The 24,126-nt window shown below is 39.8% G+C and overlaps 2 protein-coding genes across 5 annotated transcripts in view; both read right to left on the bottom strand.

The window, feature by feature from the left end:
- The window catches only part of stard9 (StAR-related lipid transfer (START) domain containing 9), a 36,213-nt gene extending 23,170 nt beyond the window's left edge, over positions 1-13,043 (bottom strand). For all 4 annotated transcript variants that reach the window (XR_003295002.2, XM_026296522.2, XM_026296702.2 and 1 more), the window contains exons 1-3: positions 12,769-13,043; positions 10,067-10,136; positions 7,465-7,581 (exon numbers count right to left, since the gene is read on the bottom strand). Coding sequence is in view for 3 of the 4 variants with exons in the window: in XM_026296522.2 (XP_026152307.1) it covers positions 7,465-7,581; positions 10,067-10,136; positions 12,769-12,815 (234 nt within the window). In the remaining variant the exon portion in view is untranslated. The remainder of the gene's footprint in view (positions 1-7,464; positions 7,582-10,066; positions 10,137-12,768) is intronic.
- A 409-nt stretch (positions 13,044-13,452) lies between these two features.
- On the bottom strand, positions 13,453-24,060 carry cdan1 (codanin 1). The gene is made up of 28 exons (XM_026309297.1): positions 23,948-24,060; positions 22,723-23,444; positions 22,432-22,632; positions 21,950-22,140; positions 21,569-21,685; positions 21,383-21,461; positions 21,119-21,239; positions 20,707-20,816; positions 20,508-20,597; positions 20,321-20,396; positions 19,986-20,188; positions 19,060-19,192; positions 18,741-18,884; positions 18,397-18,563; positions 17,906-17,987; positions 17,656-17,745; positions 17,516-17,570; positions 17,185-17,321; positions 16,973-17,076; positions 16,651-16,800; positions 16,414-16,477; positions 16,108-16,186; positions 15,665-15,891; positions 15,291-15,398; positions 15,133-15,196; positions 14,798-15,006; positions 14,414-14,521; positions 13,453-14,284 (listed from the first exon to the last, which is right to left on the bottom strand). Exons 1-28 carry the CDS (start codon positions 24,023-24,025, stop codon positions 14,162-14,164), a joined length of 4,032 nt encoding a protein of 1,343 aa, XP_026165082.1. The 5' UTR covers positions 24,026-24,060; the 3' UTR covers positions 13,453-14,161.
- Between the last annotated feature and the right edge of the window lie 66 nt (positions 24,061-24,126).

Genomic DNA, 24,126 nt, shown 5'->3' with positions numbered 1-24,126 from the left:
ATCTGATTGCTATCAAAGTCAAACATGATAGCAGCTGACTTTGCAGCACATGACACAGTGTAAACAGTGAACACTGTGGGTGTTTACCAGTACCACTAAGTATTATGTGTTATACATTAGGCTACATCTACTTTTGTAGACACACCTCTAGTCAGAGGCAGGGCAAGTGGAAAAATGATCAATCTCTTTTATCATTATCGTTTCTTTGTTCATTACTGATAAGCAAAAAGAAACTCACTTGGCCTCAACACCAACCCAAAAGCTCAATCCAAATGCAACACATCTTAGGGCACAGCAACTTGATACAGACCAGACCTGAGCCCAGTACACTCCCAGAGACCATAACATACTGTGGGATCAGTGAGGGGTTATCCTCCCAGGGCCGCTAGGCTCAGGGTTGGACTATGAACACCGGAGGGTTTGCAGAGGAAACAGTAGGAATGCTCTCAAAGATACTACTATTTGTCAAGATGAAACAGTAATACTTCCAACATATCCCCCATGTGTCTGACTACCAACCACTGTCAAGTGAGAACCTGGAGCTAAGCCTGTGTATACTCTAGGCTTACAAAACAGTGGGAATATGTTTAGGCTGGATGTGGTTGAAAGCTCTTGTGAACGGGCCAGGCCTTGTGAAAGCATCCTGAACAGACTCACTGGTCATCTGGTTGTTCTTAGCAGCGTGTGAATTTGTGTTTGTTAATATTCAATGACCTCGAGTTTTCTCCGAGAAGTAAAATGTTTAGCACTGACATGGCGGTGTGAAGCTTACACCAATATCTTTTAACCACAGTGACTGACTGTAAGCCAGTGAGTAAACCAACACTTAAGGATTGGACATGGAAGTTTAAAAACAGTACACAAAATACAGATTGCCTTCTTGAAATGATAATCAACACCATAAGAACTATATAGATTGATCAGTCAAGAAAACAGTTGCTAGCTGCTAAAATCCTTCAATAACCCATTTTTATGTTGAAATATTACTCTTTAATCTAACTAACTATATGCAGGCAACAGGCAACATGTGCAAGAAATAAAAGTGCTGTTCCAACAGCTGTCTTACTCAGTGGCCTTATAAATCACCCAACAGATGCTGGGGTAGAAACTTATATGCGTAGAAACCTATTTTACCCCATTTAAGTAAATTTCTAGGCTCCAGTTTGTGTTATAAAAACCCTTTCCAAAGGAGATCAAAAAGTATCATTTGTAGCAGGAATTACAGTTGTATAAAATATACTGTATACAGCAGATGTAAGTCCAGATGCAAATACTGCAGAGCCAAAACAGAACCTAAGATTTTGTTTTTTTTTCCCCAAGAAGAAGAATGAGAGCACCTTATGCAAATGCTGCTCAACCAACTGTATCACAGCTATAATGTCCAAGTGTATAGTCCACTGGAGTCTAGACCACCAAGTGTTGCCTCTGACTTTTGGCTGAATGGAGGCTTAAACATGAAGACAAAAAGCAGCACTACTCCTGTCTTGTCTTCATCCGACTAAACAGAAACACACAGACACAGACACAGACACACTCCCCCTTCAAACAAAAAGAATCAATATAGCTCTTGTTAAAGTTGACCCTCTTAAATTCACTCTATAGGGGTGACAACAGGGCTGAGGGTCCCTACAGGCTTAGCACAAAGAGCAAAAACTTCCCCTCCACCTTCAAACCCAACTCTATATGTGTGCACACTCCTCCTATTATCATCAGTTTCTAGTATGTTTAGCAAAATTGATTTATTTAAAGCCTGCTAAAAACTTTAAATGATCTCTGAACAAAACTACAACAGGAGGCATAAATTTGTTTCAGCATTTTGCATAAATTACAACTGTGTGTATGAGTTTGTCTGGACAGACGGCAACACTGTCTTGGAAAATGAAAATCAGTAGATAGTAAACTGTGCCATTATATCCAGGCTGCTTAAACTGACACAATGGCCCTCTGTCACAACATGCTTCCACACCTTGTAACTTGGTGCAGCATGGGGAGGTATTCTGGGTTAATAAAGCAGGTGAGGTAAGAGAGAGGTTTGCATTGTGGGAATAGAAAAGCCTGAAGATAAACTGAATCTGCAAGAGCCACAACAAGCGTGCCTACTGGTTGGTCGACTCAAAACACACAGAAGATAGACTAAATGCTGCCATTAACAGGAAGGCAGTTGTCATCAGCGGGTTGCTGCACGTGTGTGTATGTATGTTAAGTGATTGAGAGGAATGTGCATCCACAACAATGACAAAAGCTTGAGAGTTTGTTTTTTTTTTCCTTCTCTGAAGAAAAAAGAAAATCAGCCAACAATGAAAGAGGAAGAGCAAAATATAGATTTCATTCTTGTGCAGGTCATATTCATTGCATCAAACCAGAGAGCAAGGAAGGAAAAACAAAACAAGTAATTGGATTTTTTTTTTTTGGTAAAAGGTTCCAGATGGTGCAGAAAAGGAGGGTCTGACATATATACATACATATTTTCTTAAAATAAAATCCAACTCTTTTGGACTTTTTGTCCACTTGGACACCATCTCTTTGAAATAAATTATCTAATACATTTTTTAAAAGTACCAAGAAACAGCCTTCAGAGACAAGCAGTTGTCATTGTGATTACATGTCACATGCTACAATATCTTTTTATTGCAAATGTTATTATCTGGTCACACTGGGATGGATTAAATGAGATATTTGCCTACACAATACTCTCATTTGCAAACACCACAATCATACTACACCATTAGCTCCTAATAAAATGCATGACCAAGTTCAGGCTGAGATTTGAATTTCAAGCAAAGCAATGTCAAGAGAAAGAAAGAGAAAGCACGTTTGAATATTTTGATTTGAATCCTTACAGTTTTTATGACAGCTACTTTAAAATTTAGAGATGATATACAAAGAGATGTTATCTTCTAAAATCCTACTTTAGCAAAAGGTCTTAAAAGAAAAGTTGAAATGTCAAGTGTTTCACCAGACCTCTTAGAAGAAAGCAAGGTCTTCTGAAAAACAAGGAAGCTGCTGGGTCCATGCCAGAGATCTAAACCTTGATAAATACTGTGTTCCATGTTTGTTTTGAAACATAGCAAGCACTGATTTGCAAAGACAAAGCCTAGTTTGTGGCCTGGTAACATAGAAAAAAATGGAGGAAGGTGGAAAAGAAATGACAGCAAATGTAAAAGAGAAAAACAGTGATAAAGACTAGCTGACAAGAGTGAAACAGTAATGGTGCAATGCCTCTGTAATGAGTTAAGTTGTGTAATCACTGGAAAATGCCAACTGTTGGTCCAGTTTTATGTGGTCTGTGCTACACTAAAGCCTGGAAAAGTATTTATATGACGTGCACATGTGCACGCCTGTAAATGTGTGTAAGATGTTGTCAATGGTGATGGCAAAAGGCCATCCAAGTAAATTGAAGCACTGCACCACATTTAAAAACTTTTGCTCCTCAAAACGTTTGCCAGGTTTGATGCAACCAAGATTAATTTTCCCTCCGCAAACACTCACTGGGAGGGCGTCACTGAGTGCAAAGCAAAGTCAGAAGACTTCCAAAAATAATAATAATAAAAAAAAAAAAGACCTACATCTTTCTCAAAAGATGTAGGTTTCTTTCAAAATCAGTCACTCAAAGATAACAAAAAACAAAAAAAACTCCCAGCCATCTGGACATCTGCAGAAGAAGCAGAGGCCACTTGGATTGTTCCATGCTTTCCAACTGGGTTACACAAACACAACAGCTGGACCCTGTGCAAAACTAAATGCTTTTGTTTAGACAGGAAAAAATGTCGCTGGTGAGCCTTGTACTGACTTCCTACGAGCAATTTTAGTTGGAGAATCAAAGGTGAAAAAGGGAGAAATGTGTACAACAGGGAAGATGGAGATAGGGACACAGAATCACATGCAGCAAAAAGAGAGAGGAAACTGTTTGGCTGGAGTTCAACAACCCTCTCATTTGTCACACTAGGACAGAATTTGTAGGTCAAATTAACATGGTAGGGCAGAGAGGCTACAAGGGGGAGGAGGGATGGACAGAGATTTGCAGGCCAAACAGATAGTCTCCTCTTCGTTATTGTTACTCTGGCCTCCCTACACATGGGAGTGAGGATCAGTGGGAAAAAGAGAAACAGAGGACGGGGAAGTGAAAAAACTGAATGCAGGGGGACACTCTGGCCCTAAAACCATAAATGGACAAAATCTGAGCAATCTGAATGACATTGATTCCCTTTGCCAGTTATACTGTCTAAACACAAATAAAGTTTCTGACCCTTTATTAGTCACACAGTGAGCAGGCTCTTCTTTTTAAGATGTTTACTGCCCCTTTTGTGATGTTCTTTCGCCCTTGTAAAAATCCATCTGCTGCCAACAAATGATAGAAAGCATAAATCTATGCATAAAATCACAGGTACCTTTTCACAGATTTTCCTGTATCGCTATGGTCCAGATTTCAAATATTATTTGTGAAAGCATCTGGTTTATTCGATGCCTTGTTTGTATTTAATTCAAATGAAGCTGAACTGGACTTTTCCCTCTCGCTCCAGCCATGTGAGTAAATACTCATGTGCATGGAGGACTCTTCCCATACACAGAGAAACTATTCTTCTGCCAGTCTGCAGCACCACTGACACACAGACCTAGAAACACTGCAAGCATAATCAAATCTTGCACAGTATCGACAGAGGGAAAGAGAGACACAAGAAGAAGGGGAGGAGGAGGAAAATCCCCAGCAAGCTGACTCCATCTGGCCATAAAAAAACAGCACTGTGCTCTGAGCTGAATTCTCAGCAGAGACATTTTTGCATTGATATTTAACTGTGAAAAATGACTTAGTGAGGCAGCTGTGAGTTTGGCAAGCGAGAGCTGGGCTGCAGAGGCACAGTGGACCCCCTGCCCATTTCCCCTCCTGTCCTCCCCTCCTTCCCTGCCTTGAAAGTGGAATTCACATTTCTACTTTTTCTAATCAGTTTCTCTTGCCATTCTCTCCACCGTTTCTTTTCCACGTTCCACTCCCATACTTCTTACTGTCAGAAAAAACAAATAGTAGGGAAATCTATTTATTAGCTCGGAATTTTGGCCCGAAACAAAGGCAGCATTCAGACAGACAGTCCTAGTTCTCTACTGCATTAACTCAACAGCTGGCTCCAATTATGGATTAGGGTTTACTTCCAAAGTCCTACACTCCTCACCTGTAAGAGTCATTCTCCGTGCTTTCTACTCAACATTCTTCTTAAAACTCTTTATACACAAAGAAACAACTTGAAAATTGAGTCTCTCACCCTGAGAGACAAACTTTTTCTCTTGTGGCAAACCCTCAGCGACAAGAACGCAACCATGTCTGTGCCCCAACATATAGTTTGAGTTACCACATTTCTGTCTTCACTCTGCTGCACAGAAGACAAGAATGTAGACAGTGCAGAGCAGGAGTGGGCAAGGAGGTACAAGGGCTGGGAGCCAGTCTCTAAGGGGTGTATAGTACAGGACTGGAAAGCAAGGGTTAAGATTCAGTTTCCCCTTGTTTCAGTCTCATGGGGACTAGAGAGTAAGATGAATACAGAGCAAGTCCCTCTTCCTGTTTTTTTGGGTTTTTTTTTTTTTAAACACACACACGCACGCACGCACACACACACACACAGGAAGAAGTAAAGTATGCTGAAGCATATATTTAAAAAGGAAACCATGAGAAAATCTATTGCTGCCAAATGTAGCATAAACTTATTAAGCTGGGGAATGTGTAAACAACAATAGCAACAATAAAAGGGAAACAATAGCTATAGCTTCACTATATCAATGGGGCAAAACAGCAAAGCATTGCTGCAAAATTTTGGTTGTGGATAATAAATCTGACTACACAACCCAGCCTCTTCACAATTCTAAAAAACTATTTATCTTGGCTTTTAAATTATGGAGTCCACCTGCCCCCCCTGTGTTTCATTAATATGGGCTCCTGTCAGACACAGAGTCATCAGATCGACCAGAGAAATGCTTAATTTGAATATTCTCACTCTGACGTGATCAGAAAACGGCTGGTGTGGGCATCAGAGAGATTTTGTTAAAGAGACGATTCTTTGGACTCTCACGACAGAAAAGAGGTCAGATTTAAATTCAGCGACTTGATCCTTCACTGGTGTCCTTTCGCCCACCCTGGGTCAACAGAGGAATGTCTTGTGGCAACCATGCTACTGTGACTGGACACAATTCTGCTGAGGACAGAGGAGACGAGAGCCAAGGAAAGGGGGGGAAAAAAGCAGAGAGGAAGAAGTGCTCTGTGTAGCATGTAGGCCATCATCACAGACCCATCTTTCTCAAACACATACAAAGGCAGCTCTGACAAGAAGAGAGACAGGCAGTGAGGAGCGGCAGAGGAGAGAACCCCCATAGACAAAGAAAAGAAAAAGTGAATCAACTGCAGTTATTGTTCACTAGATGGAAATCCAAATAATTAACTTGACAAACTATGTAAAGAAAGAACTATATATGAATAGATTTGGAGATATTTCCTGTAATGGAATCAGCAACCATTTCCTCTTGCTCTAGAGCCCCTCTCAGGTTCCAGCAACACCCTCCAATCAAAGCAACACAAAGATATCTAATCGCCCAATCACAGTCAGCACATGAAACGCGAGCTAACTCTGGCCATACCACGTCTCAGGCAAAAAGACTTCTGGGTAGCAGATGGAGCTGATATCATATCCCGTGAGTGACCATCTGTGTAAGAACATTCAACACAACACACCCATGTCTTGTTGTGGTTTGTCTACAAGGACGACGTTTCCTCTGGGCTCTTTAGTGTGTTTGTTGGGCTGTGTTTGCCCAGTGTCAACCTGCGCCCAAAGCCTGGCTCGACATGCACATTCTCCAACCACAGCATGGCATATAGCAGGACACAGAAACAAAAAGCTTAGTGCAGCACAAATGAATACATGTCAAACCAGATCCTACTAAACTTACAATGGCACAAATATTCATCTACTACAAAGGGCAAACTGTTGACAAATGTCACCTTATATTACAGATAATGTGAAAAATAATGGCATATTCAGGACAACCTTTAAAAAACAGCTATTATACCAAACAAATATGGTGATTAGTCTTTCCCCAAATGAAACCTCTTTGTACAGGTTCCTAAATCTGACTCCACTCTCATTTACACTGTGCGTATCTGAAAGAGAAACTGTCAAAGCACTATTCATTTTGCTAAAGGTAAACACATGGTTGAACCACAGTAGCAGCTTCATAGAAAAGCAGAGACTGGCTGAATACTGACTCTGAAGTTGTGACATGACATGCAGGGGTCCCATCAGCCATTTAAGGAAATGCGACAGTGCATTTATTGGGATATTATAGGACTATATGTAGTAGTCAGGTGAAATAATAGTAATAATAGTTAGTTCAACTAAACTGAAATAATATCTTATTTTGAGTAATATTAATTGTTGGATTTTACAATTCATGTAAAGACAATCGTTTAAAGAGTAATGTAATTACCTCCTCCTGAGAGGCATAATGAGGGTCTGCTGGGTCCACCGACCAGTAGCAATAGTCAAAACAAAACTCCAGAAGCTTCTCCCTGGAATCAACGACCCCATCAGCACGTCCATCCAGCTTTGAAGAGGAAACAAGGGTATAAGGAAGATTATTATTACTTCTTTTAATTACTTATTTGACCTGAATGCTTATCAAACAACCACAAGGTCAGTAATATTGTTACTTAATGGACTAGGAACATAGAGACAAATTTGTTGTACAGTTATTTATTAACAGTTAATAGGAGTAGTACAGTGCTTACAGACAGAAAACATGCATGCAATTAGTGATAACTGAAGTAAAAAGAAATAGGATCTGTTGTTAATGGGACTGCTATGGTGTGGAATTGCAAACAAGCTGTTTCCATTCATTAACAGTGCACTCACTCCTCTTCATGTCCTTTATTCACCTCACTGCATTAACACAAAACAAATTTCTGCTTACTGTGAGAGAATCCTTAGCTGAGGAAGGAGAAACAGCAGCATTTGGTCTTGTCTAGGCATAACAGCTACAGCATCTAAGCGTTTCTTCTAAATCACTGCATTCAGTCTTCAGAATATTTGAGTTCTGTGTATTCCAGGATTAATTTTGGGAGTAAATTTTTAAAATCTCTTCAACTACTTTATCTTTACCTATTTATTACAGAGGAAATAATTACATAAGTTTGTAATTGCTGGTGTTTGTATGTAACTGACCAAATGCCCTGACCAGGTTTTAGACCATGTATTTCTTCTGCAGAGAATCTTGGTCTACTGAGGTAAAATTAAGTAGAGAAACTGGCACCTGTGGTTGATCTATTGTATATAGAATACCTAACTTTGATTGTATATATGGTATCATCCATCCATCATCTTTACCTCGCTTATTCCTATTGTAGAGTCACAGGGATCTGCTAGAGCCTATCTCAGCCCTTTGGGCGAAAGGCAGGGGTACACCCTGGACAGGTCACCAGTCCATCACAGAGCCACATATAGATGAACAACCACTCACACTCACTCCTATGGGCAATTTAGAGTCACCAACCTCACATATATGTTTTTGGACTGTGGGAGGAAACTGGAGTATCCAGAGAAAACCCATGCAAGCACAGGGAGAGCATGCAAACTCCACAAAGAAAGGCCCCTGACAGGTTTCAAACCAGGAACCTTCTTTCTGTGAGGCAACTGTGCTAACCACCAAGCCATCGTGCTGCCCATAAGGTATCGTGGGCTACATTTTGTGAGTTTAGCGTCAGTTGCAAAAACAGCAACATCTGGGCTGCTGAGATGTAAATGCCTTACTACTAGGTCAGCTACCTATAGTTATAGTACGCTATATGAACGATGATGATTACACTTTTTCATCATTAAAATATTTCCTTTCACCGCCTGCAGTATTAGACAACATTAGGTATTAATCAGCAATTGCCTCATCTAAAAGAGTGCTTGTTTAACTGCTCAGCACTTTTATTAAATTCAACAATGGCCTTATAGTGTGAGGGATTAGCTAAAGGCAACACCAGCCACAGGCAAATCTTCTAGCCAACAGATCTGTAAGCTCTGATAAAAGATAACCCTTTATCTTTTACTCACTTCACGCTTTTTAATTTAGTTTACTGGCACAATAGAGGTTGCACAAGCACTTTGTAAGCGTTACATTTTTAAAACACTCTTCCTCTTCCTGTCTTGGATCTTCCAAAACTGTCCCACTTTCCATAAATAATTATTCCCATGAGATCTAAAAGGGTCTTAAAGTCTTGTTGCTTAGCCATGACAGATGGAAGCCATATGTGGTTTGTCTCCATCACATCATTTGTAACAAATTCTCTCTGTCCCCACCCAACTTTTTTCTATATGTCTGCTAAAAAAGTCCAAATGTAAACAAAATGGGCATTTCTACATGTATGTCATTTACACATGACTAAGTTGCAGCTCAATGTACAGTTTGAAATTAGTTTAATCTTTTTATACATTTGCATCATTTGTAAACACTGAAGATTTTGATATGATCTTCAAGGAGGATTGTGCTTGTTCAAGCAAAATACTCATGAAACTCATGAAAAACAGGTGTAACATGTTCTGCAATGCTAAAACAGCAAAACACTGTCTGCACAGCAAGTTGGTAACTTGATGAAGTCTTATAGGAGTTCATAGCTGATATAGTTATTTCCAAATGTGCAGAACCTTTTGAAACAAATACTAAGAAAAAACTAAAAAAAACATCATTTTAAACCAAATACAGTATAAAACAATATTAGAACTTTATTTTATTCACTATAGTTTATTGTAGAATAGAATTAAGATGTTCAAATTTCAACCTAACAGCTATTCCATGTTGAGATTTATGTGCAGAGTGTCAGACTACATGTGCTTCACAGGCAGGGTCTCATATTCCATGTATGTGTGCACACAACACATATAACAGTGACGACAGACAGGAAAAGGCTGATCCAAAATTGTAAACATCCTGTTGCTGTTGATACAGTCTCTACTCTAAATTCAAGTAGTGAAACACATCAGAGGATACACAAATACAGGAGCAATATTCTGCAGCAGTTCATATAGTTTAGGAACAAAATACTGACCTTAATATTTTGGATCCTCACGCTTTTGTCCTCCACCTGCACTGCTAGCCTTCCTCCATCTGCTTTCTCCCTGCAGACAAGAAGAGATCAACTGGTTTTGCTTCTGTCAACTCTGAACATCCATATCTGGAGGATGAGAAAGAAATCAGGCAAAACATATTTGCACTAAAGAGAAATAGATATAAAAGACATCATCAGTATGGATCAGTGCTTCCCACTCTAAATACAAAGCTGACAGAGATTTAATTTTGGATCATCACCTACAGACTGCCTTAAACCCTCTTTCACTGTTGCCAATATAATTAAGAGTGTCCCTATAAATTCAGTCTAGTTCCATTTGACTGCAGGCAATCACATGCCAGTCATAACAGTGAATCTGTGTGTGCATGTAGCCCATGGAATTGCCATGCAAGGGCTGGGAATATCACTGACCACTTTCAGATTCAAATATAAAACAGATCCTCACACTATCTAGAGACTTCCTCTGGTGAGGCAGCTTGGGCTGCTTCCTCAAAATCAAGAGTATGCAAAATTTGTGAGCGGACAACTGTGAAATTCGTGCATGTGTGTAAAACAAGGTCAGCTCAGCTGTGTGTGCTTCAGCAGCTGGACCAAACACATCTGATGCAACACATGTGAAATTGGAGGCAATCACAGCATGGAGCTCAGAGAATTTTGAACTCCAGGAGTGATAATGATGATGTACGCTGCCTGTAGTACAAACGCTCTATCTCTGTGGTGGGTTAGGGGCACACGAGGAGACTGTTCTGATCGTCGGCTCCCCTGGTGCTTCGCCACGTGGGACTCATTTTGCCAACCCCAGCAGTGGTGACCCAACCCAAAACCACCAACCTTCAATCTCAAATTCTAACCAGCATGAAGGAGAGGAGGCTAGGGGTAGAAAATAGTAAACCTCATAAATATTGTTTTTTCATAGAAACCTAAGATGAGCAATTTCACAGCGCAGGAGGGTGGGACACTGAATCTCATTGGTCCACGACAATAGATAAAGCACAACACACTTACATGTCCAACAAAATCAGGAATGTTGCTGGCCAGGCTGGCGTTAATGTTATCTCTGTCACACAGCATACTTTTATTCAAATACATAAGTAAGGAAACACATTGTTTAAAAAAAAAAAAAAAAAAAAAAGATCAGAGGACAGTAAGATTGTCAGAACCAGAAATTGGGAAGGACAGATTTGCATGACAGTGAACATCATGTATAAGTAATTCTTTTGTTATGCAAAACACCAGGAAGACTGGTTAAAAGAATCATTGTCCATCCCTTCATAGCCCGAATAATGCTTTGTTATGGTACTCGAATGGAATTTACAACAAGCATCCCTGCATCAGCTCAATGTAATTTAGTGTACTACATTAAAACTAAAAGTATGCACTAAATCTCCAGACCCCAGAGGCTGTTTATTCAACATGTTGTAGCAATTTGCCAGTTAATGTAAAGGGTTGCTCCAGTGAAACAAAACAGCTTTACAACCTCTCTGTGCTGCTTAGCTATTTCAACAGCAAATTTCGTAGCTCTGTAATTTAAGGAGAAACTTTTTAAGTAATCATCTCTGACTAAATAATGAGAACAATAAGTTATAAGTAAGTCAAGCATTTGTGGATTCTGCTTTCTTTTCTTCATTTGTTATTGTGAAATTAAACTCTTAGCAGCAGTACCAATGTTATTTCCACTAAAGATGCCAAACTTTCCAGTCAAATAGAATCTATCAAACTCAATTTTGATACATGTGGATAATGTACAGTATATCCAATTAATGGAAAGGTGCAATTATGGAAAAAATGTCTCCGGTTGAACATTTTACAGAGAAAATACAAAACTGGAACAAGCAAATACAACACTGTCAGGCAGTATTAAAGACAACTATTATTTTGAAGACTAACTTTTTGTCTGTACAAACTATCATCCAGAACCAAAGACAACATGTTCAAATTTCTCCTTTGTCTGACCAAAAAGTCTAAAAATATTTAATTACCTGTCATACGAGAGCACAAAAACCAGCAGATACAGTGAAGCACAAATCAGCAAATGACAAAAAAATCAAAAAAGGTGGTGGATTATTTTTTTGTTGTACTAACGAGTCATCTTTAAAGCTATTCATGGAGAAAAACAAGGGTCAGTGGATCAGTGGGTTGATATCTGGGGTTACTGAGCAGGTCGTTAAACTTTAGGCTCGGGAAAATGGTGCTTGTGTTATGTTTTGTTATTCAAACGCTGCTCATACACAGCAATAAAAACTCACTTCTCATTACAAAACATTACTACTGTTGTAGTAAAACTAAGCGCCTACAATCAACACAACACTTCAGATCTAATCTCGCTGCACTTTTTCGCACATTACTTTTACGCGCTCTGCTGACAGTTGTCATTATCCACCATGTGCAGGACTTTTCTCTAACTTATGGGCACAAAGTTGTAGCTAACTTAGCTATCCTGCTAGCTTAACGTTTCTGTTAGGTGGACAACGACGCTAAAACAAACAGCAACATGAGAAGCATGTTTTGTATGTTTGGACCATTAACCAGTCACAACACTGGCAGAAATCATTCACACGTGTGAGAGATAAAGGAAGCTGTAATAAAGAAGTTAGCGCTATTAATGTTGGTTTAATACGAGCTTTAAATTGGCGTTATATTAGCTAGCAGAGTAACTTAAAGTAAGCTAACGTTAAACTTACTTTGCGTTGAGAGGACGGACTCGAATGGCAACTTTGACGTTTGCCATGATGCCTTACGAAGATTTTACGCACAAATCAGCAGCTGGCTAACTCGGAGCTGGTGTATGATAACGGTTCCCATGAGAGCACACCGTGTCTTCTTGCATATTATCCAGATAAAAGCTGGTGGAAACCGTCCTGCCGTGCCCCCCTGTTCAAGTCATTGTACCGGGTCCAACCTGCCCGCCCCGTCTCCCCCGAAAGTCTCGGCACAAGTGAAACTTCCTGCAGGACAGAGGGAGGAGAAGCGCAGCTGCATACCACTCCTACTCACCACATTCAAATCTTTTTTTGCATGTCTGTTATTATTTAAAACCCCCAGGTCCCAAACTGGGGATTGTATTTATACACTGACTAATAATTTTCTGATTTGCTTGGAAGAGAAGTTAATCCAAAATGTTGGCCTACTGGGAAAATACTGAGAGAAAAAAGTAGCCTCGATTTGTATTAAATCAGAATTATGATTTAAAAATGTTGACTATGTTGAAGTTTTTCTACTTATGCCAAACGTCTCACATGAAGTATTTGTATTTTACCATCACTAACCTCACCAATGGAAATGAGTTTCTGTAGATTTTGCATCTCTTTACTGATATCAGATCTTGAGTTTTATCCTGAGGCAATGATTTTTCAGTTACATGAGTACATAATAAACAAAACAGAATACATCTTTATTATATTTTTTGTTTTAGCAACATAAAAAATATCTAAATTTAAAAGCCACAGGGGATTCAGTCTTTGTTCAACATGAACAAATCACTCACAAATGCAATCTTGCATTCATGAAATAAACATGCATTTCACTAGTAGTGGTGGTCAAAGGCAATGTGCAAAAGTGCTATACTGAAGTAAGGACATGTATATTCTCTGGTGGAGCTAAAAACTAACAAGACTACATATCTCAGTTCATTTTTCGAAACTCAACTTGTGGCTTGTCTGGTTGTATTTCATGTATGAGAATTTGTTGTACATTGTAGCTGTCAACAAAGTTATCAGTCTGCATTCTTGGCTGCAAAACCTAAAAACGGACATCTTCAGGCTAACCTTTCGTCAGCCTTTGCTAATAATCAGAAATCTGCTGTTTGAAATGTTTGATCTACTAGTATTTCTCCATGGACACTTTATAGTTATCATAGGCACCTTAGCGAAAGAGCAATACTGCAATAACTTCACAGGTGAAGAACAACCAGGTGAAGGTTGCAAAGTTTGTGCATAGGAACATCTTTGATGAGCCTTGTAGAATCATTAACTGACTAACATTAACAAAAACGATCCACACACTGTCACGCCCATAAAAAACATTGTGAGGACACAAAAGAAGCTGTGAGCTATTTGAGCAATATTCCTGTTGTGGTCATGTAGCACCCTCTACTGTCTGAGGTGACACCTGCAGCATGTCTATACGACTTGGTAACCCAGACAAAGGTGAGGAGGGCCTTATGCTCTGTGACTGCATCTGAAACTTCTCTATCAGCTCCTGAAAATGAGAAAGAAACAGGAGAACAAATTAAATGGCAAAGAGAAGAAAAGAGTTAAAGAGGTTAAATAATGAATAAAATTCAATATTAATAAGTATTGCATGATCATAAACGCAGTGAATCCTCACCGCTAGCAAGGCCAAGTTTGTTAGTTTCTTCCAGTAAGATTTGACCTCTTCCTCACCCAGGAGTCCTCTGTCAACCAGGTTTCTAACAAGGAATAGGTAGTTGTTCCCCTAAAAAAATAATAATAATAATTTTGTGTAAACATACCATATTTCAAATGACTTTCTGGAGAGAGCTAAATATCTTTGCAAAAACGTTCAGGTTCATATTATTGTATTTTGTACACAAAAAATATCTAATTATTTAAGTATTTTGCGGTTTTAAAGGTTTGCCATCTGGCACACCTATGTATGCACATGCAGGACAACATCTTTAAACAAGATGAGGTAGTTCTAGTAGCATCATTAATACTTCCCAATCAATCATGGCAGTACTAGCTTAAGTACCTCAGTGTCACTTGCATTTAGCACAGCATTGACAGTGAGTGGGGTGAAGAGCAGGTGGAGGGGAGCGGAGGAGCAGCAGTCTCTCTCCCATAGCTCAATAAGCTGCTCCAGCAGCACTCTGACAGGAGGCTCTGACCCAGAACCAGAAACCACAACCTCACCACCTCCACTGCACCCTGACGAAGAGAGCACTGGTAGCTCTGCAGACACTGAACAAATACACACAATAGACACTCAAGTCTTCATCAGTTTACAGTTAAACACCTAAAATCTAATATATGAAGGTTGCTTTCCTGTAATTAAGAGTTTGTTATTAAAAGCCTGGAGCCTCTTACCGAGTTTACAGGCTAGTAGGACAGTAGAGTTCAGTAGCATCTGCTCTGATACCACTGTTGAAAACTAAGTGAGGAGATAAGAACACCATGAGATAAATACTGGCAAAAATCAGTAAATGCAGTATTGTTTTGTTGCACTTGCAGTACGTCTCATGTACCTTTCTGCAGGCCAATGTGTCTCCCACTCTCTGTAGCAGTGTTTGGAGCTGGGAGCCAGTTGGCATCTCTCCATCATCCCTGGGTCCTACTGCAATGCTCAGCAACTCCTGTATTAAAAAAAATATAAATCCAAGAAAAATATCAGAATTTCTTCCTTTCCAACATTTGCTTCAAGCAAACCAGTGACATAAAACTAACCTGCAAGAAATTCTAACACCAATACTAAATAAAAAATAAGGTACAACCACATGGTTTCTTCTTGCACAGGAAAAATCCATGTGTTGTAGCATTTAAAGAGATTTCATCTGCAAAATAAAAATCACAACTGCCCCACACATTACTAAAATGGTCAAATGTAGTAAAACAAGTATACCTTGATCTCAATGAGAATTTCTGAGGGCAGTAAAGCACTGTGGGTGCAATGTGGAGGGCAGGACATCACTTTCTCAGCTCCCTGTTTTCTCTTGGGAGTAGATGATTGCTCCTGGGTGACCAACTCAACCACAGCCCGTTCCACATCCCCAGAGTCGGAAGCCACTGGGCTACCAAGAGCCTTCATCACACGATCATACCTGCTCTTCCATTCTCGCCTTATGAGTGCTTGCATTGAGAAAGCATAAAGAACATCTTAGTTAAAGAGTCTTCTTTACTTTGAGTCTACAACTGAATAATTTTTAAGAAAACCCAGCTTTTATTTTCTACTCTAAAGAAATAGAAAAGAAAACCAAAATACTGGCCTGTGCTCCAACATGGCTAGAATCGAAGTAAAATGTACATCACATGCACTTATGAAAAAAATGCAAAAAAATGCACTACCTGTAATGTTGGCAGAGAGCCAGCTGCAGGCTTTTTCTGTTGCAAGACGTTTGGTGATGTTTTCAGATGTGGTCAGGACCTGCAGTGATTTAGTATGTTAAAACATGGGGAAAAACACACACACAAGTTCCTAGTGTGTTTTCTTTGCTGCAAATCTGCAATTATAGATTTTGTAAAGAAAAGACTCCATGACAAAATGGGGTAAAAACTCTATTAAAAGTTTTACCATTTTTAACATGAGCTAATATAATAATATTATTAATAATAATAATAATATTTTTGCATAGTGGTTTTAACAGGCCTTACAGCAGGGGAGGTCTCATCAGGAAGCAGAATCTTTATGGCTTCAGGACTCTTTTCACAGCAAAACCTGCAGATAACAAAATCACCATGACAACAAGATTATCAGAGTGAAATACAGTGTAATACACGACACACAACCTCAAAACAAAGAGAAACAATTAAATGATCATTCAAATATATAAATCTATGGATTTTTACAAAGACCGTTTTATTGGTTGTTTGTAAAAGAGGCTGTTGTACCTGGTGGCTCTTGCCAAGGCCTCCAATCCTGCATCACACAGCTGAGCACAGATGGAGTCATTCAGTTTTGAAGGATTTGAGTTTGGTGACTCGAGGCCATTTCTCAGCATCTTCTCTCCTTTCTCCACCAGCTCACTAACTAATGTAGCCCTGTTCAAGATCCCCCCCAAAAAAATCACACATCTGAGTCATCTTCGACTCTAAACTGCAATTTGGTGAAAATCTGGTCAAAGTGAAGTCAAGAAATTTGTGACATGGAAATTCAGAAATCTCTGACTACCTATGTGCAGTACTCATTACCCCCTCACTCTGTGATACTCACTTCATATGCTTGACGGCATTGGATCCAACACGCTCAGCTACAAACTCCACAGTGCGACGCAATGATGGAGGCTGGTTGTGAAAGAAGGCTTGCTCAAGGTCCACCTTTATGAAAAAAATGGACACATTTAAGGGATTGGTTTTAATAATAACCCACAGGTACTGTAATTCAGTGATTTCATAACAGGTTTGTATATACTACATCCCATTCACCTGTAGTTTCTGCTGCAACCTGTTGGCTGTTGGCATGTCCCTGGGCTCAGCGGAAGTGGGAGTGATCTTGCGGATAATTCCTCCACTCTTGGCTGTGCTTCCCGAGACAAAGGCAGCTAAGAGCTTACGAAATTCACCTAAAAACAAGGCATCGACCTGAGACTTAAACAAGTGTCTGCTACACAATGCTTCATTTATGGTGAGCATATATAGACCAAATGTGTTCAAAACGTTCTCTTCTATTGTATCGGACTGACAGCCTGTTACCTTTTCTATAGATAAAACAAAATACATATTTTAATAAATGTGCCTCTAAAAAACATCCACTCACCCAGAAACGGACAACATGTGTAGAGAAGCTGCTGATCCACCAGGGGAAGGCAGTCCTGAAGATAACAAGATAAACCACAGTATAAATGAAAAATCAGCAGTGGGCCTTTTATGCACCCACCAGAATGAATATTTACTTACAAGACCTGCACCACTTGTGTTGCTGTCCTCCAACTTAGCCACTTCAGTGAACTCATTAGTGAAGAAAATGTCCTCAGGAATCACTGGGATCTGCATGTGTTTAGCACGACCAATTTGATTACATGTAACAGTAATATAAATTTAACATAATTCTGAGACAAAGTAAGAGTCTGCAGGTTTTTAAATACCAGTTGTGTTCTACTACTCACAATATACAAAGAAATATATATATCTACAAGCCGTTCCTCACCTGGAAAAGCCATCCCAACACAGACACCATCAATAGCTTGTTGAGATAACACATCTCTCCACATTTGTTAAGCAGCATTCTCCTACAAGTATGCAAAATTGATTTTTAACCAAATTTTCCAAGTCGGGCAAGAAGACAAACAAAAAGAAAGAAGAAATTGCTTGTTGGGATGGGGTTGTTTAGATAAATGTTACAGTTTTTAATAGTATTAGGTATCAGGTTATTTATTTTTCTACAATTCTTCAAAAATACATTAACAGCCGATGTAACACAAAATGAGACTATTGAGATGTAATAACAATAACAAAACACAATGTGGTGGGTAAAATATGCCTTAAAAACACTATTTTGATTTTGCTACTCAGAGCAGACATAACACATCCAAAGTCATGTTCATCATAAGTGTTACAATGGCTCTGTTAAAAATGGCAGATCTGAGATCAACGAATATTAAAGTTGTAAATACGAAGGATAGAAAACTAAAGACAAACCTGTACAGGAGAAGCAGCGTGCCTAACACAGTCCTGTAGCAGAGCAGCATGGGGCCAATAAAGTCCAGCATGGAGAGGAACTCCACAAGCCATGGCACAGTCAGGATGGTGCGCCTCCTCCTTATACTGCTCCTCAGCACAGCACACACATCCACCACAGGGACACTCTGACCCACCAAGAGAAGAAGAGGATTTATAATGAAATTAAACACCTGGAACCACATATACATTTGCATTTGTCCAACTGCTCTCTCCCTACCTAGAGAAATAATCCTTCATTACATTTTCCCGCTGTACGGAAACCAGACCAGAAGAACTCACTGTAGAGTCATTATTCTTCCTACCTTGCTTCGTACTGTTATAGCTGCCTCTTGTATCTCTCTGGATGGTCTCTCAGATGTTTGGTAGGGCAGAAAAGAAATGAATCCCAGAAACTTAGCCAGAAGACGAGCAAGGAGCAGAACCGAGGTGAACCGCTGCTTCTCATCCTAACAAAGTTATATAAGAACAGATGATCAGTTAGTCTGAATGTTTGTAATTTCATGTACTATACATGCTGAAATCCACTACTTAAGCTTGAATTAAAACTAACTGGTTATAAAAGCAGCTTGATCCAAGCTGACATGCAATCTATGACACTGATACTTCAATCTCTCTTTATACCTGCTGTTCCATGTCCCCATCTCCCTCCTCCTCTCCCTCCCCAATTGAAGGAGGAGGGCTCAGGATGGACACCTCATCCAGCTGGAGGAGCTGCTGGCATAGACTGTCCTGCAGGTGCTGGTTCAGCTGGCAGCTGGTGCACAATATGTAAGACATGTTAGAGCACAGAGAGACAGCCGATTCTGTATAATAGAGATAGTTGGATGACACTCCAAAGCTTGCTTTGCTTCTGTGAAAAGCAGTTTCTAGCTCACTCTGTTGAAGCTTGTATCGAAGGCAGAATACCATATGACTGATGATTTCAAAAACGGCTTCTTACACTTTGACAGTTTTTCACCTTAACAATCTAATGCGATGAACATCAGTGTGATAAGAGAGAATATTGGTGTTGCACATTAGAGGGACATATTAAAATATAAGAGCATTTCCACATGATACCAAGTAACCAGTTTTATAATTGGCTAATTTAATGAATATGATTCTCCAGTCACGTTGAACTGCAATTCTCATGAAATGTTAAATACATATCGACCACAAAGCTAAAACACATGACTCCACAGTTAAAATAAGTGAAGTATTGAAGTGCTTCAACCACACTCTTGAAGTTAGGAATCTTTTTTTCAAAAGAAAGCCCCCAATGCTTCCTCCACCCATCCCCACTGTATGAATCCAAAAAGCTTTTATCTTTCAAGAAGAAGGTCTAATTTGGCTTGAACACTGCAACATGAAAAACTATTTCTGAAAATTTAAAAAAAATATATTGCTGTGATGAAAAGGACATAAATAATTATCAATGCAATTTTTCCAATTTATAAAGACATCCTGATTTAAATATTACACAACTGGAAAACTCAGAAGATATAAATACTATCTTATATTTAATGATACTGTGTATTTGCAGTATTTGCTTGTATGGTTTATCTCACCAACTAGCTGTTTGCAGAAAGTCCCTGAAGAATTCTTGGTGGCCAGGGAAGGATGGAGGAGGACAGGGACCAATGACTCCATAAGGCTGAATAAGACGCTCCTCAAGCCGCTTCAGACGGCCTAAACTGTCAGCTCCCAGCATGCCTAGCAGGTCATCAGGGGTGTCTCCAGGAGAGCTGTTCACACGGGGCCCTTTACACATCTACAGAAAATGCCAAGTTGGAAAACTTATTTGGCCAACAGCAACATGGCAAGCTTCAGTTTAAAAACGCTTCTTTGCAGCTAAAAGTCCAAAGGACATGACAAATATTACTTGTGCTACACCACCCTCTACCTGAACAAGCTGCTTCAGAAACAAACGGGCAAAATGGGAATGGCTTCCTGCTGATGTCAATTGACTCATCATTCCTCTAAAAAAACAACAAAAAAACAAAAAAAAAAGAGACAGAAGGCTTAAAACACTAACCAAAAGGGGACCAGATAGATTAATGAGATAAAAACATTTTAATAATTTCACTAGCCTTATCCTGCTTCCGACAGCAGTCTCGAAGTTCCACCCAGGTTCCTTGTGAAAGTCCTCCCATTCTCGCAGCACTTCATAAAAAATATCTCTGACAAAAGGGACAAAACATCAAGTGCAAAAGTGTGACTGATGATGAAGTAGTTTTATTAGACACGTAGAGAGAGAACAGTTTCATAAAAGAATAAAGTGAGATATACCTCTGTTTTTTAAAGGTGTGGAAAGCCTTGTCACTACCAAAGTTGGACCTGTTGTCAGTAGCAGGCTGGAATGGGACTGAGTGGATTAAAGTGGAAACTGAAGGAGAGAGCTGGAGCAGAAAGTAACACAAAAATGTTAACCTAATAAATAGTGCACAGCAGTTTAGGTTGTCTGAAATTTTTAAGGGAAGATTGTTAACATGTTTGATAAGGCAATAAAACAAGAATCCTAACCCAATTTAATCTTCTATAAATATATTCAAAAATAAAAATGTATTTAAAAAAATACATATTTTATAACTGGTACTGTCTTAAACACACCATCAAACATTGGGTTAACTATTTACATGGTTTCAGTAGCACACTAACATATTACAGCACTTAAAATTGTACTATAAATAATGTGTGTTACTTTGGCTGTGCTTCGGTCCTGGGCTTGAGTGAGAAGCGCCCTTAGATCCGGAGAGAAAGACGCCACCCTTTCATTCTCTGCCAGCAGACGCAATGTGCACTTGTCTAAATAAGATACCAACCTTACACATGATAAAAGAAGGGGTTTATTAATCAACTCAGAAATCAACTAGAGGGGCAATGTCACTTAATTAGGGCAAAACTCTGAGCTGAGATATTTCTGGTAGTGAATAAGGGAAAACTGAGAAAACCACAAGAAACTCACTGAAATTGATTTTCCAGAACTTTTACTGCAAAATACACACAGTTGTGTACTTGTCTCAGGTAACATCTCACCAGAATATCTGAAAATGTGAAAATGTAGTTAAATGTAGTGAAAATAGTTAAAAAGGTTGATAAATTATCAAAGTTTAAAGAAGTAAATGTAAAGAAATAAAAACTACTGAAGTACCTGAATTTACTGTGCACAAACTTCCCTGCTCTTCATCATCATGGTTGTGAGGAGATCGAGATGTCAGCAACTGCATCACAAAGAACAGCTCCAGGAAAATGTTTGGCACTAGGTTTTCTGTATGACATAAAAAACACACAAATGTGCATTTCTTTATCTTTAGACAACTTAAAAATCACTTTGAAAACTGTTTGACTGTTTGTAAACTGGTATTTATATACTCTTTTGTCATATATCTTAGGTCTGATTCTTAATAATAAGTTTTACTTATGTCTGGTTTTGTAAATGTATTTTATAAAGAGGTAACATAAAAACACATCTTATTTATTTTTCCCCCAGTTGCTTTAGTTAGTGTAATACTGTCCCCTTGTGGTTATTTACCAGAAATGCAGGTACAATACAGCTCTGCCAAAAGAGCCAGTTCCCAGGAGAAGGTGACCTTGGATGGCTCAGGACACGGTGTTTGCTGGTCTGGTGTAACTTTAGAAACCGACCTGAGCCCCGACTTTGTAGGGGTGCAAGGGTCCAGAGAAGACAGCAGAGGAGGGCTAACCTCCTGGGCACGCTTTGTCCTTTACAAGAAGGAAAGAAAGAAAGAAAAAAAAAAACAGTGTTACTTATATTAATGCGAAAATAATTCAGCTATCTCTAATGACATATAGAAAACTATGAAAAAATACAGCTGTCATGTAAAGTAGTAACTACTAAATATATTTTGCTTATCATGTAATACCTGTATAATACATAAATGCACTACCAATCTATAATATACTATACAATCTATAATTCTGTCACCCTTTTACCACTACTCTAGGGTATAGTAAAACTTTTGAGAATAAGTAAAATAATTCTGCATGTCTTACTTCTCCTTCTTAAGTAGTTCCCTCTCTTCCTGCAGGCTTAAAGGACTGCCCACTGTCATCAACCCTTCAAGTGGCTCTACCCCTGATAGGGGACTAGATGGTTTACTGAATGGGGTGGAGGTGAAGCATGTCTTTGGTTTGGAGTGTGGCCGCTCTGAACTCACTGGTGTTGGGTTTATTCGTCTAGATGGTTTGGTTGCCCTGGAGAACAATGGAAATTAGATCATTAAATAGATAGAGATTATCAAATCAAGGTAAGATTCTGTTTCATAGAGGGTTTTGCCAACTTACGCAGGTGAAACCAGTGATGACCCAACAGGAGGAAAATCTTCAAGATTGTTGAAGTTGAGCTTCCCCACAGATGGAGGTGAAACCTGCTCACCTATCCTACTGCATACTCCTCCTCCTTTATTGGACCTCCTCCCCCCACTCTCCCACCGTCCATTCTCATCACTGTGATGGCCTCCACGCCCCCCTCCATGTCTGCCTTGTCCCCCAACTCCCAGGCTACCGCCACCACTCCTTCTGCGGCCCTTGTGTGAGAGGAAGCTGGGGCTGTGCTGGTGGTCTGGAGGAGTAACCAGGTATTCCCCTAGATTGATCCTCTGGCCAAGTCGGCGCTCAGAGCCTGAGGGCCTCGGAGCGGGACTATATCCTGTAGTAAAGGAGGGGCTGCTGAAGGCGCTGACCCCACTCAAACAGTGGGACCCTGACTGACCAATGGCATCACACTCACTTCCAGGTGAAACAGATGTGGCTGGAGAAAACAGCTGAACCCGGCTGGCACTCCTAGATCCAGCTGCTCCACCAGCAACAGACCTGCTACCCCTCCTGTCAGTGAAGTCTTGTGTCTGTTTAGCTGTCCTGGAACGACTGGGAGTTTTGGCTGGGGTGGCAGGGCCATGGGTTAGTGCTTGACTGCTCTGCTCTCTCAGGAAGTTCAAAAGAAACGGGACAAATTCTTGCTTGTGAATTGACACCTCAGACTCACTGAATGACAGTTTCTCACCCTCCTGTTGAAAACACGTAAGCATAGGAAAAAACTGTGACAGCTGCAGCGTTTATAAATTTGCTACAGCTCAGATGATCAAAGACATTTACACCATGATGAAACCAAAGCCAAGGAAGGGAGCAACTAGGTCAACAAACGAATTTTTGGACAGCTTAAAAACATTTCTGCAGAAACTAGCCAGTTAACCTAGCCAACAATGAGCTGGCTACCACCTGCTAAACTTCACAGACCTCTTGATAGTACCAGTAATTTCAGTAGCAAGCGGCTATGCTAGGCTACGATCTTTTTTAAGGACAAATATTCTTCTGACTGTTCGGAAAGTTGACAACGTAGCGTCTCGTCTGGTCCATCTCATCCGGGCTAAATTATTAGCTTGCTAGCGCGCCAGCTAAAAGTTTTGTTTACAATCACTTGTGAGCACTGTCATCTCATCTCATACGCCATACAAATACAACAGCATAACAAATTTTGCTCTCATATGGGTTTTATTGAATTCAGACCCACCTGAGCATTCTTTAGCCAATCCAAGACCGTGTTATTATCCACTTTCTTCAACAGAAGAGATTCCAAAAGAGCCGCCATTCTGGCCAGGCGCCGTGCGGCTGCAGGACTAAGGCGAGGGGGCGGGGCCAGCACTACGTATGCACGTATTGCGAGTGACGTTCCCCAAACACGTGTGCTGA

This window comes from Mastacembelus armatus, chromosome 22, assembly GCF_900324485.2.
Source record: "Mastacembelus armatus chromosome 22, fMasArm1.2, whole genome shotgun sequence".
Classification (NCBI taxonomy): Eukaryota; Metazoa; Chordata; class Actinopteri; order Synbranchiformes; family Mastacembelidae; genus Mastacembelus; species Mastacembelus armatus.
Note: the sequence above shows the minus strand (reverse complement) of the source record. Positions and strands in the feature narration are given on the sequence as shown.

Coding starts and splice junctions, on each gene's coding strand:
- cdan1 (XM_026309297.1), bottom strand. CDS start 24,025: ATGGCGGCTCTTTTGGAATCTCTTCTGTTGAAGAAAGTGGATAATAAC. Junction 18,885..19,059: donor ATGGGGACATGGAACAGCAG/GTATAAAGAGAG, acceptor TAACTTTGTTAG/GATGAGAAGCAGCGGTTCAC. Junction 14,285..14,413: donor CAAACTTGGCCTTGCTAGCG/GTGAGGATTCAC, acceptor TCTCATTTTCAG/GAGCTGATAGAGAAGTTTCA.